The following is a 14,398-nucleotide window of genomic DNA, read 5'->3' on the forward strand; positions in this document are numbered from 1 at the left end:
CTGTGCTGCGAGTGTGGAATCTAAACCACTGGACCACCAGGGAAGCCCTGACGCTTTCCTTTTCTGAGCCTCAGTTACCCTTTTTGTAAAATGGGTACAAATTCCCTCTGCCACCAAAGTTCCTGACCAAGAGAACAGTGGTTGGCATCTCAGCCTCCCCCTTCCATTTTCCTTTCCTCTACCCAAGACAAAGCCAAGGTTTTGGACTAAGAAGGTCAAGCACCTCTCAGGAGGATGGAGGGACACAGGGCACATGCCCTGCCTCTGTCCCAGGATCCAGCAAAGGGGAAGAGAAGATTCTCAGGGTGCTCCCCCAAATTTGTTACAATGATAACCACCTTGAGTGGTGGGTATTCACCAGGTTCTACCCTTCATGTGTTTTATCCCATTTAGTCCTCTTACCCTATGAGGCAGAAAGCCTTCTTATAGGCCCATTTTGCAGATACAGACATAGACGACTAGGGAGGCAAAGGCGTGGAAGACCTGTCCAACCATTTCTCCTTACTGGTGAGGAACCCGGGAACCGGGAGGCGACCTGCCCAAGGCCAGGCAGGCTGCAGAACACCGGGCTGCTGGCCTGCATGTCTCCTTTCCTGGGCTGTGACTCTGGTCTCGGCGGACCAGGGAGCCCGGTCCCCCCTCATGGCCACTGCCGCCTCTGTAGAGGCCCCGGGGCCCTCGTGGACCACCGGCAAAGGAGGACGCGCCGCCTTCGCGGGCAGGCTGGCGGGGAGTGGGAGAGGCCCGCCCGGGCACTGGACCCGCTCAGCCCGGGCCGATTGCGACGGGGGCGCCCGAGGCCTGAGGCGCGGCGCCCCGGCTCCGACCCCGGCCCGGGGCTGCCCACCCCTCAGCGCCCCGGAGGCCGGGGGCGCCGAGGGCGAGCGCCTCGCTTCCGGCCGGCCCGCGGCCTCTCGCGGCGGCGGCGGCGCCCGGGCCCCGGGCCGCGCTCGGTTCCCAGCCCCGGGGACGCGGGGGCGGCGGGGGCGGGGCGGGGATTAGCCTGGGAGCGGCGCTGACAGCCCCGCTGTGCCGGTCCCCGTCCGGCGGGGCCCGCTGGGCCGCTCAATCCGCCTTTGTTCGCGCGGTGTCACACCGCATTACCCGCATAATGCGGCCGCCGGGTCCGGGCCGCCGGGCCGGCCGCCACCGCGTAGCAACGGGCGGCTCCCGCGGCCGGGCCGCGCCCCCGGCCCCGGCGCCGGCCCGCGAAATCCCCATTGAAGCGGCGCCCCCCGCCCCCGCGCCGCGCCGAATGGCCAGAGGGCGTGTGAATGGCGCGGCGGCCGCAGCGGGCGCGGGGCCGGGCCGCGCGGTGGGGGGCGCCGCTCGGGCCCCTTTCAAGCTGCCTAAGCCCCTCCGGGCCGCCCGCCCCCGCCCCCGCCCCCGCCCCTGCCCCGCCCGGGGACCGCGATCCCCGGCCGCCCGCACCCCGCCTTCGCCGCCTCGCGCCTTCCGGCCGCCGACCCCGGCGCCCCCTGCCGCCGCTCCGGGCGCGCCGGCCCCGGGGAGTCGGTCCCTGGCGGCCACGGAAGATGCGCGCGCCCCGGCACAGACCGCCTCCCTGCCACCCTGGGTCTCAAAGCCGGGGGCAGAGGTCTACCCTGGCAGCCCTCCCGGCGCGGGTAGGGAGCTCGCCAGAGGCGGGGTGCGAGCGTGGAGCCTAGAGCGGGGTTCGAACACGTTCACGCCAGGCTTCGGGCACTGGGGAGCGCGTGCGGGCGCGGGGTTGTGGGGGCCCTCCTTCCGCAGACCGCTGAGTTCCCCTTTCTCTGACTTGGGAACCTGAGCTCCCCTCACTTTCCTTTCTCTGACATCCTACCCACGCCTCCCCATCACAAAACTGTCCTGCAATTTCGGGATGTGGGCAAGTCCTAGAACCTACAACGGAGATTTAAAACGTTATACACAGACTTGAAGGGATAATAAGCTCAGAGACCCGGTTTTCACAGGTTTTCACGTCCCGCGCAGAGAAGAGCAATCAGAAGATAAGTTGCTTTGGGGAGCGCGTCTAGACGCCAGGCTGTTTTATTAAGCGCAACCTGGCCCGAGGTGGGGCACCGGAAGGCGGTGAGACTGACACGCCGGCAAGATCAAGTTTGAAATGCAAACCGCCGCCACTTGGCCCCAATTAGAGGCCAAACCTTTTATGTAAACAGGGAATAATTAGCTTTGGTAATAGAAGCGTAAACAGAATCATCATCCATTGATTCGCTAATTGCCCTTCTGTCCCGTGACAATAGCCTGTAGGTCGGACTAACAAGGCGCACCAGAGGCGCAGGTAAACGGGGACTGCACTCCCAAATGGGGGGTCGGCTTCCCGCACTCATTCCCTGCCATTCCCCCCACCAACCCTTCCCCAGGTCCAGCTGGTTCTCGGGTCCCTTTTCTTTCTGGCTGTAAATGCAGCTCTTCTAAACGGAGGGAAGGCCAGGTTCACCGGTTTGGGTGCCAAAGCCCTGGTGGTGGCTGAGAGGCTTCAAGTTGCTGCAGAAAAGAAATGGTAGCTCCCAGGAGGGCAGCAAGGGTCACTGCATTCCTAGATACAGCAATTGCTCAAAGAGCTGCCCATCTTCAGCCCAGAACTCATCAGCCCCAAAGTCTCCTTCTTGGGACCAGTCGCCCACCTTGTCCCTTTCTCCCAGTGCCTTCATATTCAAAGTCAAGTTATGTGAATCCCATTCATTTCAGACACAACCTGTGAATCTCCATGATGGCTGGAAAGTTACCCAGAGGCCAGCAGGTTTTCAAGTCCCACCATAGTCCACAGGCACAGCCAGCCTGCTGGAGGCACAGCGACCAGCAGAAACTACTCACAGGATGCCATGCAATGCCACCAGCACCAGGCAGCCTCCAAGGCTCCAGAATGTTCTATGTGAGAGAGAACTCGGGCTGGCGGTGCTTTCATCTCACCCTAAAGCTAGATTTGCATAGCACTTAACACAGCACTGGGAAAACGTCACAGAAGTCCACATCAAAGCCTGAGGCCATCCGCTGTGCCAGCCAGGAGGGAAGAACACCCACAGCCTCCTAGCCCGCCCTAGGATCTCAGGATCTCTAGGCTGCTCAGCACCCCCGGAAGCGCCTGAGAAGGTGTGGCAGCCACAGTGACAACCTGGGTCAGGCCAGAGAGGGACCTGGCCCACTTTGTGTGGAGGTGACCAGCTTTTCTGTCCTCCCCTGGGGACCCTGGGCTCAGAGCTGAGGCACCCTGATATGGAAGAACGCCTGTGTCCTGAGCCACACACACCCCCACCTCCTATCCTGCCCAGAGACAGTACCTTTGTCGAGGACGGGCCCGAAGATGGCCAGGCTGTCGTCGATGGTGGTGCAGTTCCAGCGGCGGCCCCGAAACTGGTGCTGGCACTCCTGGATGCCCAGCTTCACGCCCTCGGCCACGCTGGGCATGATTTCGATGTAATTGCGGCAGAAGCGCAGCTGCTTGGGGACCAGGCCTGGGATGGAGCCGCAGAGTAGGGGCTGTGAGCCCAGGGATGTGTACTGCTGGCCCAGTGCCAGGGACCTGCGGGCAGACAGAGGGTAGTGGCACTGTAGGCACCAAGCACATGGTCCATCGTGGGCATCGTTTCTTCTTGTGAGCACTCAGGGGAGGTGGAGCCGCTGAGGGCCCATGAGGCTGAACCCCTGGTCCTGAGAAACCTGGTGTCTGAATGTGCTGCCTTTGGGCAGCAGGTTTCCAAAGGTGGGTCAGTGGTTAAGAATCTGCCTTCCAGTGCAGGGCACGTGGGTTCAATCCCTGGTCAGGGAACTAAGATCCCACATGCCGAGGAGCAACTAAGCCCACTCACTGCAACTACTGAGCCCGTGTGCCTCAACTAGAGAACCCACGTGTGGCATACTACACAGTCCACACACACTGGAGACTGTGCGCCACAACCAAGACCCAACACAGCCAAATAAATAAAAAATAATGAACGAACGAACGCGCTGCCTTTGACCTTAGCTGTGCACTGTCTCTTGAAGTGCAGAGCACTGATCTAAGGCAGTCAGCCCTCTGCTGTGGGCATTTCCAGCTTTCAGGGGCACCAGCGGGCAGTCCAATGCTATAAAAAGGACCCTGGATGGAAAGATGGTATTAGGGGCCCAGGTCAAGTCTCTCCCAGGCTCTGGGCCAATTTCCCTGACAGGGAAGGGGTCAGGCTGGGAGTTTTGGTTTCTAGGGCCACATGGGAGATTACCAGTGATCCATGGGAAAGAAACAAAATCTACAGAAAGGAAGATGGCAGGAGCTGACTTGACCCCCATCACATTTCAGGGAAAGCAAAAAGTAGAGAAGTGTCGGTCCCAGCAGGGAGCTTGTGCGTGCACACACACAAGCACACACACATGCACACACACATGCACACACACGCATATACACACACGTGCATACATAGACACATATGCACACATACATGCACGCACACACATGTGCCACTCATGGCCATGCTCCGCAGCCTCTTCTGAGGACGATGCCCACCTAGCCCAAAGCCTCCCAGCATCTCTCCCCAGGTCCTCTGTCCTTTGTCCACCAGGGCCTCCATGACCATCTTTGCAGCTCCCTAGAAGTTTCCAGAGCTCCGTCTCTTCTCTGACCAGAGACTGAAGCTTGGCTTTGTTTCATGAAAGTTTAGCTCAGGGTGAGGAGGGAGAAGACCTCAGATCATAGCCCCCAATCCAACACAAATAACCTTGATCAAATCACGTCCCTCTGCTGCTGCTGCTGCTGCTGCTGCTAAGTCGCTTCAGTTGTGTCCGACTCTGTGTGACCCCAGAGACTGTCCCACTATTCAATCAATAGTCTGTCAACCTCTTGGGTTTTATAAAGAGTGAACAGGGGGAAAGGAATAAAAGGGAAGAAAAGAAAGACAAAAAAAATAAGAAGAGTGAATGGGGGAAAAGGTCTTGTGGGAGCTGGAGGAGGAGGAGGAACAAGAGATTAAAATACTGGAAAACCAAGGGGCTCCTCCTCCACTCTCCTCCCCAGCACAGAACAGGAGGAATGACATTTTGTGAGAGAAGCTGAGAAAGTGATCCGTGGGTCTCAGTAGACTTCAAGGCCAATTTCAATCAGTCCTGTCTGTGATCAGGGCCAGCATGAGCTGGAACAGGGTAGGCATCAGGACCCACCTCCTCTCTCCCTGTATACAGCACTGACCAAGGCTCTGGTCTGGCAGTGGCCTCCATCAAGTCCCCAGGATGAAATGAAGATGAGGCCTTGGGAGGAAGGTGCAGAAGACCCGAGAGGCAGATCAGGGAAAAGCACACAAGAGTTTTCTGGACTAGACACAGGGATGAACCAAATGTCTGCCACTTAACAGCTCTAATCATACACTCGTGACGGGCACCGTGGAGGGGCATGGTGCCCTCCACCTGGAGCTGGCTCTGGGCTCCATTATCAGAGAGACAGTCAGGCCCTCATTTTTCCACTGGGGAGGGATGGGGGACCCATGTCTGGGAGTCTGGATGGTAACATTTATGAGAAATTTCCAGATCTTGAATGCCAAACCCTTTCAAGGAGAAGGAGGGATATGCTGCAGGCCTGACTTCCCCCTGAGATTAGCTAATTAGAGGAGAATTCTGTGCCCCACACAGGCCAAGCCTCTTCCTCGGATCTGCGTCATTTAGTCCTTGTAACAACCCTAGGACCTAGGAGGGTTGTTACAGCAGCTCGTTTCCCATGGCTTAGCCGGACAGGTGGAGTAACCAACCCAGACCACGGAGCTTCTAAGGGATGGCTCCCTGGAACCCGTTCACCTGACTCCAGAGCACATGGGGCATGTACGACCCTCCTCTGGGCAGTGCCTGCCTGGGCCCTGCAGGGTGGGGGTGGCTGGAGGCCTGGCCCGTCTGCACCCTGGGCCTCCAGACTGAACCCAGGTGATAGGGTGGGTCAGCCCAGAGCCCCACGATGGGCACCAGGACACACACAGCATCTGCTGGGTCGCCCTCCCTGCCCCTGCCATTTACAGTTAGAAACTGGTTATTGTGACAATAATCATAATCAATATATATTGTGTGTTTAGTCATGTCCGACTTTTTGCAACCCCATGGATTGTAGCCCATCAGGCTCCTCTGTCCATGGGATTTCCCAGCCAAGAATACTGGAGTGGGTAGCCATTTCCTCCTCCAGGGAGGTCTTCCCGACCCAGGGATCAAACCTGCATATGCTGCATTAGCAAGCAACGACAGACCCTCTAAAGGAATATGGTGATTCTTTGCTCCCTCCTTATACCCTGGTCTGGCCCCTAACTGTCCCAGAGCATCATGGGGAGAGAGACCTGGCACCCACTGCCCAAACTCCATGTCCCTTCCTTTGGCCAGAGCCTTCCCCAGCCTCCCACCGCAGGCGCCTCCATCCGTGCCTGTCCCCGGAAGGGTGGACTGGCCTTGCGGACCTTATGCTGTCCTTCAACCTGGCTTCCTGGCCCCACTGCAACCTGCAACCTGGGCAGGCCTGTGGCACGACCACCTCTGGCACCAGGGAGTTCTGTCCCATGTCGTGCCCCACCCCCACCCCCATTTACTGGTCTTCTCACACCAGGGCCCCAAGGCTCCAGACTCCCTTTGCCCAGAGGAATGAAGGGAGGACCTGAGGGGCACTCAAGGACCCTTCCTTCACCCCTCCTCCACCCCCCCATTCCTTGCCTCCTTTCTCATCCTCTTCCCATACCTGTTGGCGCTTCCACAGGCTGGCGCACCCTCAAGCTAAGCTGGTTCAAAATAAGAACCTATAAGAGGTGCCTTTAGAGAGCACAAAGCCCATTATACAGATGAGAAAACAGAGGCCCACAGAGAGAAGTGGCTTGTCCAAGGCAAAGCTGGACCCACGAAGCCAGGTGAGGCTGGCTGTGCTGCAGGGAAGGGCACCGGGGTGTGGGGAAGCCCTGCTGGCTCCTCATTTCCACTCAGCGAGGATGCTCCTCATCCCAGCGTTCTGAGGGGCTCTCTGCTCCCTGATTGCACCAATCTCCCCTACCCCCCTGGGTCCCCAGCAGGCCTGCCCAGCCCAGCAGCATGCCCGAGCCCCACGCCCTGGCAGGGCTTGGCTGGCCGCAAAGGCCAGAGCTGCCCCACAAACATCTCTCAGAAGGGGATGCCATGGTGTGGTGCCCTGTGCTCCCCTGAGGGCACCCGCCCTTGCTTGTGAATTCTTCCTCCCAGACAGCTGCCGTTTCCCCTCCAGCAAGCAGACTTCCTCTTTCCCCTGCAGTCACGTGTAGCACTAGAGATCACAACCACCATCACTTATTTAGCACTTCTATGTCAGGCACTTCACAGATACTATGTCGCTTAATCCTCAGCAACAGCTCTGTGACATGGCTGCTGTCATCTTGGTTTTACAGATGAGGAAACGGAGGCAGAGAAGTTGGGCAACCATAGATTTTGTCTGACTCCAGGATGGATGGCCTCAGAGAGCACGCCCCCACCTCGGAGATATGAGTTCTTTACCCTCCTCCCACCAAACCCTGTCTCCTTCCTGCTTTCCATGTCCAATCCATTGAATATCTGGAGCCAGGCTGCCTGCATTCAAATCCAGCTCTGCTGTTCCCAAGCTGCCAATCTCAAGTGGTTTATTAACCCCTCGTTTCTCACTTTCTTCATCTAGAAGACACACGTGATGGGAGAGATGAAGGACATAAAGCTCCTGGCATATACGAAGCCCTCTAGTCGTGATGGCTGTGGTGGTTACTGTGTGTTTAGGGCCGTCCCCAGCACTTTGTCCCCTGGTATGTCATCAACCTCATTCCTGAGCCCTCCCATCCCTGACTTGACAGAACACACCAGAACTTCCAGAGCCCCTTCCCATCCATCACTGGGAAGGATGCTTCAGGCCAGAGCAAAGCTGGCCCCTCTCCAAGCAGCTCAGTCCTTACCAGAGTGGCCAAACAGACATCTGTGGTCTGGCCGAGTGTGAAAGAGAACCCAGAGGGCAAGGGCAGAGGGATCTTTCCAGGATGCTCCATTCAGGGATTTCAGCTCAGAAATGGACATCCTGCCAGTAATGAGCCAGGGCCTCTGAGGATGGGGGTTTAGCTCTACGGGCTGGCGCTGGGGCCAATGAGGCTGTGGCCGTGGGACTGATCTACAGGATGGCTGCCCTCCCCCAAACACGCCTTGACACCTGGCCCGAGCCTCCTGCCCACACACGCTCATGTCTGAGATTCCACCCACCACAGATGCATTAACTTGCATTGACTCACAGCTCCTTGTCCCCAACAGTGAAGTGCATGTTCCCCGGGCAGAGGTCACACTGTGAGCCTCAATCTCCATTCTTCATACCAAAGTGCAAGCGGCCTGAAGCGGATGTGTCTGGCAGCCACCCACCCGGAGCACCTCTCCACTGCCCAAGCCCGGCAAGCATCTCACCCAGCCTTCAACCTCCAATTCCTGGGTTGCCTCCGTTCTGAAGACTCTTGTGGGCTCCCAGACCGAAGTAACCTCTCCTCCCTCTCTTTTTTCTACCTTACTCAGGCCTTCTAATCTCAAAGGGCTGAAATGATGTGTTTCCATTTCCATGGCTGTGCTGGTGTGAGTTCCCTGAGGACGGAGATGCACACACACACACACGAACACAAGCACACACGAACACAAGCACACACGAACACAAGCACACTTGGCCTACGAAAGGGCCAGCCGGGCCCATGACAAACACTCGCTGATTCTCCAGGCGAGGAATTAGAGAACTCCTTCCCGAAGGGCCTGATCCCCTCCCGCCATTTTGCAGCCCCTCAGCCCCTTTCCCCAGGCTGCCAAGCATCCGGAGGTTCCACCTACACACAGGACAAGACTCCTCGGTTCCGCTGAGGAAGTTCCTCCATTTAGGACCTGAGACGATGGCTAGGCTCCCAAGAGAGGTGGGGACCCGCCTGGCATCGGCAGCTGGTGAGGGGGAGGGCAGAGGGCCCTGCCAGGCCTTCCCAGCTGGGCAGGGCTATTTATACCAACTCCTGCCTGGCCCGGCCCTAGGGCCCTGCCACCCTCCCCTACAGACAGCTCACCCTCCACCCCAACCACCCACCGCCCAGCTGGGCTGAGGACAGACACAGGCAGCCAGGTGGATGGGGTGGCAGGTGCCAGCGGGTGACAGGCGGCTCCTGAGGCCTCGGGGTTGACCTCTCAGGATGAAAGACTTTCTCCAAACCAGCCGGGCTTCAATGCCACGCGTGGTCTCATCAGACTCCCACCCTCACCAAGCCATTCACCAACCCGTGGCACCTCTGTCTCCAGAAGCTGGAGGTGGGTCTGCCTGGTGAGCACAGGGCTGCCCGGTGCTGACCCGGCTGAGGTGGACGGCATATAGTGTGAGGCCCCCAAGGGCCCCGTGACGGTGGTCCTGTGGACCCACAGACTCTGTGGTCCACCCAGCACTGCCCTGCCCTGCAGGGACCACGTGCCGTGGTGACGGGGGCACACCATGCTGTCCCCCACCCTGCTTCCCTTAATGGGCCATGTGAGTTGGGGTCCCTCACCCAACCAGGTGGCCTCCCTTGCAATCAAACTTACCTACATTTTTTACCTTAGACCCTTCTAACATTGTAGTATTCGATAGATTAAAGAGGCCTCAGGAGTCATCTAGTTTAGGGTGTTTTTTGTTAGCTATTTTTTTCCAAATATACACCCCCCTTGCCTCTCCCAAGTACACAAAACAGAAAAAAAGAGGGACTGTTCCTCCAAAAGCTAAATGTAGAATCATCATGCATGCGCGCTCAGTCACGTCCAACTCTGTGACCCCATGGACTGTAACTCGCCAGGCTCCTGTGTCCATGAGAGTCTCCAGACAAGAATACTGTAGTGGGTTACCATTTCCTTCTCCAGGGAATCTTTCCAACCCAGGGATCAAACTTGGATTCCCTGCATTGGCAGGAGGATTCTTTACTGCTGAGCCACCTGAGAAGCTCCTATGACCCGGCAATTCCACTCCAAGGTAGGGCCACCCAAGGCGGATGGGTCACAGTGGAGAGTTCTGACAAAGCGTGGTCCACTGGAGAAGAGAATGGCAGACCACTTCAGTATTCTTGCCTTGAGAACCCCATGAACAGTATGAAAAGGTATAGACCCAGGAGAACTGAAAGCAGGGATTCAACCGGATATGTGTTCACCAGTGTTCATGGCAGCACTATTTACAGCAGCCAAAAGGTGGAAATAACCCAGTGTCCATTAGCAGATGAATGGATAACAAAATGTGGCAAATCCATACAATGGAATATTATTCAGCCACAAACAGGAAAGACGTTCTGATACATGCTGCAACATACATGAACCTTGGCAACGTTATACCAAGTGAAATAAGCCAGACACAGGACAGATATAGTATGATTCCATTTACATGAGGTACCAAGAATAGGCAATTTCATAGTGACCAAAAGTAGATTAGAGGCAGCTGGGGGCTGGGAGGGGGAGGATACAGCTTCTGTTTGGGATGATGAAAAGTTCTGGAAACAGCGGTGATGGTTGGACAACACTGCAAACATAACTTGATCCCACTGTACTGTACACTTAAAAGGATTAAATTGAAAAAAGGAGGGGGGTAGGGACCCACAGGCCCACCCCTTCACCTTCCCCTCACTCCCCATCTATGGCCGTTCTGCAGGATGCAATCTGAGAACCACTGGTCTAGTCTGCTGCTGCTGCTGCTGCTGATTGCTTCAGTCATGTCCGACTCTGCGTGACCCCACAGACGGCAGCCCACCAGGCTCCCCCGTCCCTGGGATTCTCCAGGCAAGAACACTGGAGTGGGTTGCCATTTCCTTCTCCAATGCATGAAAGTGAAAAGTGAAAGTGAAGTCTAATCACTTCCTTTTCTGGATGGGAAGACTGAGACCCAGAGAGAATTTGTTGTTTTCCCAGGTCATGCAGCCACATATGGGCAGGGCTGTGGAAGGCAGGTCCAAGGGTGTACCCCAGGAAGAGGATCCAGGGTCCCTGCTTAGGCTCTCCAGTCTTGGGGTGGGCTCCGTGGCCGAGTCTCCTGGAGTCATGCCTTTCTTGGAGTCTTGGCCCGCCCCCTCAGCTTTTTCAATGGCAAGGACTACCTGTCTCTGCTGGCCCCAGATAGGGCACCCTAAGATTCCGACCCAAAGAATCAGTGCCTCTTCAGCTGACTGGCATGGGTTCTGGGAGGAAGTGGGGGAGATGGAACAAGGAGGGAGCCAGAACACCTCCTGTGTGGTCCTTTGCTCTCTCCTCCAGCATGACCACCATATTTCCGGAAACCCTACAATGGCCCAGAGCTTGGTGGTCCACCTGCTGGTTCCAGGACAGATGCCCTTCCTGTTTCTGGGTCCAGAGGGGCCCAACTCTGGCCTGGGGAAAGATGGGAACTTCCAGAAGGGGAAGGAAAGTCTTGAAAATGGGCAGAAAGAAAAGAGTCAAGCATTGGCCTTGGAACAAGGCCACTACCTTTCTACTTAGCTCAAGAGGCCACTCGGGGCCGGTGGACATCACGAGGGGAACGTGACAAACTCAGGGACACAGGTACCCTGTGGGTGGGGCAGGGCAGGGGCAGGGACCTAGTAGACCCAGGTGCACCCAACTCCTGGAACTTCCAAAGAGCTTAAACATGAGTGGCACGGGCCGCTTACCCTGGTGCTTTGGCAGGGAGCTCGTGACAAAGCGAGAGGAGGGACCTAGGTCAAGAGTCACAAGCTACTACTTTTTTCTACCTATCCGGTCAGCCTCCCTAGAGCACACTTGGGCTGCATGGGTGCTAAGCACAGCTCTATGCCCTCCCGACCCAACCCTGAACTTATCTCAGGGCGAGCCAAGGAGAGGGAGTTGCTTCAGAGTCCAAGGGGCTCACATGGCCCATAGAGCAGACCTAGATACCCCAGTGGTCGCCTTTCATCAGGATCTACCTGAACCTTGCCCATCAGCAGCTGATTCATTCGCTCAGTAGGCATGAATGGGTCCTATGGTTCTCACCAAAAGTTGATTTGGGTGGCTTCAGGGTCAGCCTTATTTATACCCAGGAAGGGAAAGGTGAAGGTAGAAAGGGTCCACACGCTGAGCTGGGACCCAGGGTCCAGAGAGGAGTCAGTGAAGAAGCAACTGCAAGAGCCTGGGAGCTGGAAGGCCCAGGGCTCCTGCTGCTTTCCCATCTTGATTCAGCCCCAGCCATCCAGCCTGGAGCCCTGTGAGCAATAAGCACGCGGAGCGCACTGAGGTGCCTGCCCTTAGGAAAGTAGGTTAAAGTCTTCCCTTGGTAAACAAATTCATTTCCTGCCTATTCACTCAAAACACGTTTAAGTGATGATTGAACTGGGGAGAGTGCCAAGCACTGGAAACATGGAGATGAACTAAGCCACAAACCACGGGGCACCCAGACCAGGAGGCATGTGTCAATTACAGACCAACAAGCATTTCTGTGGCACCTACTAGGTCTGGGTGCCGTGTGTGCCATGAACAAGTGACAGAGGGTCCCCAGGCACCTGTAGCTTACCACCCAAGTAACCCTCATGCCAGAGAGCATATGGTAAGAGCAGGGGCATCCTGGAAGAGAGCAGGTTCCAGGGAGTGGCGACCAAGAAGGCCCGATGAAGGAGCAGGCACTGAGCTGGTAAAGGATGGCTGGGCTCCCTTGGGGGGTGGGGGAGGGCTGGGGTACCAGGGAAGAGCTCCAGACAAGAGGTGGGAGACAGAACAGCAGTGGGTCCACTCCAGCTAGAGTCCAGGGACCGTACAAAGGAGCAGAAGAGGGGAAGGGGGCCCTGAGTGCCAAGTTTTACTCCGGGGACCTGTGCAGCCATTGAAGGTTCCTGAGCTGTGATTTGGAGTGTTAATCTGTTAGACATCATCTGGAGAATGGAACAGCAACCCACTCCAGTATTCCTGCCTGGAGAACCCCATGGACAGAGGAGCCTGGTGGGCTACAGTCCAGGGGGTCACAAAGAGTCAGACAAGACTGAGTGACTAAGCATAGACATCATCAAACTGCAGAATGAGGCTAGGGGGTGGATACCAAGAGACTGAAGGCTGGGAAAGGAGTGGGGGGAGGGACTGGGGGGACAGTTTATGCTAAAGAGAGTCTCAGGCCTGTCTGTGCATTATGACTGCACCCCCCAGAACATGGTATCCAGTCCCATCGTTTCATGGTGAATAGATGGGGAAACAATGGAAACAGTGACAGACTTTATTGTGGGGGGCTCCAAAATCACTGCAGATGGTGACTGCAGTCATGGAATTAAAAGACGCTTGCTCCTTGGAAGAAAAGCTATGACCAACCTAGACAGCATATTAAAAAGCAGAGACATTACTTTGCTGACAAAGGTCCATCTAGTCAAAGCTATGGTTTTTCCAGTAGTCATGTAAGGATGTGAGAGTTGGACTATAAAGAAAGCTGAGCACCAAAGAACTGATGCTTTTGAACTGTAGTGTTGGAAAAAACTCTTGAGAGTCCCTTGGACTGCAAGGAGATCAAACCAGTCAATCCTAAAGGAAATTAGTCTTGAATATTCATTGGAAGGACTGATGTTGAAGCTGAAGCTCCAATACTTTGGCCACCTGATGCAAAGAGCTGACTCAGTGGAAAAGACCCTGATGCTGGGAAAGATTGAGGGCAGGAGGAAAAGGGGACGACAGAGGGCGAGATGGTTGGATTGCATCACCAACTTGAGGGACATTGAGCAAACTCCAGGAGTTGGTGATGGGCAGGGAAGCCTGGAGTGCTGCAGTCCATGGGGTCACAAAGAGTCAGACACAACTGAGCGACTGAACTGAACCTTGGAACAGGTTTCATGGGTCTGGGGTGAGCCTATTTGAGCTGGACCCCGAGCACTTCCCATCTAGGTTAGCAGGGCCTAGGTTAGTGGCTGTGGGTCTCTGGACAGTGGCCTTAGGAGCAGAGGAAGCAGTGAGCAAGGATGGGTCACATGGAGACAATGGAAAGGAGGAAAGGATGACCAAGATTTTGAGCCAAGATGATCAGAAAGATTGAGATACTGTCAACAAAGAAAAGGAATGTAAGAGGTTAAGTAGTTTGGGGAAAAAGACAGAGGAAGTTTGTGGGACTGGTGAGACCTGCAGGCTCCCTGGTCCAGACAGTGTTGGAGAAGCAGAGCTGAGCCCAAGAGAAAGGCGGAGACTAGACGTTCAGATCTGGGGAATCCGTCCTACAGCTAATGATGCTTGAGGCCTCGCCTCCCCCAGGGGGCACCAGGAAAAAGAGTGAGACAGTGGGGGAATCTCATCGTAGGGGTGTTGGATGCCACGAGCCAAAGGAGTAGGGCACAAGGATGGGGGTGGGGACCTCACTCCAGGGGCACTAGAACTTCAGGCCAAGAGGTGGGGAGGGCCTTCCGGAAACCAGCCGGAGGCAGGTGGGCCGGGCTAGGCTCAGCCAACGTTGGCACCCAGTGCCCAGGTCTGCTCTGCTTCCTGGTTTCCTGATCAGGAGAGA

The 14,398-nt window shown here is 56.4% G+C and overlaps 1 protein-coding gene across 1 annotated transcript in view; it reads right to left on the reverse strand.

Moving 5' to 3' along the window:
- Positions 1–14,398, reverse strand: part of WNT3 (Wnt family member 3) — a 53,527-nt gene that overhangs the window by 5,993 nt on the left and 33,136 nt on the right. Inside the window, exon 2 of the mRNA XM_086357214.1 lies at positions 3,282–3,523. Within this exon, the coding sequence (XP_086213340.1) occupies positions 3,282–3,523 (242 nt within the window). The remainder of the gene's footprint in view (positions 1–3,281; positions 3,524–14,398) is intronic.

Source organism: Bos grunniens, chromosome 19 (genome assembly GCF_055505025.1).
Source record: "Bos grunniens cultivar Pamir isolate PY7600 chromosome 19, Bosgru_T2T1.0, whole genome shotgun sequence".
Lineage (NCBI taxonomy): Eukaryota > Metazoa > Chordata > Mammalia > Artiodactyla > Bovidae > Bos > Bos grunniens.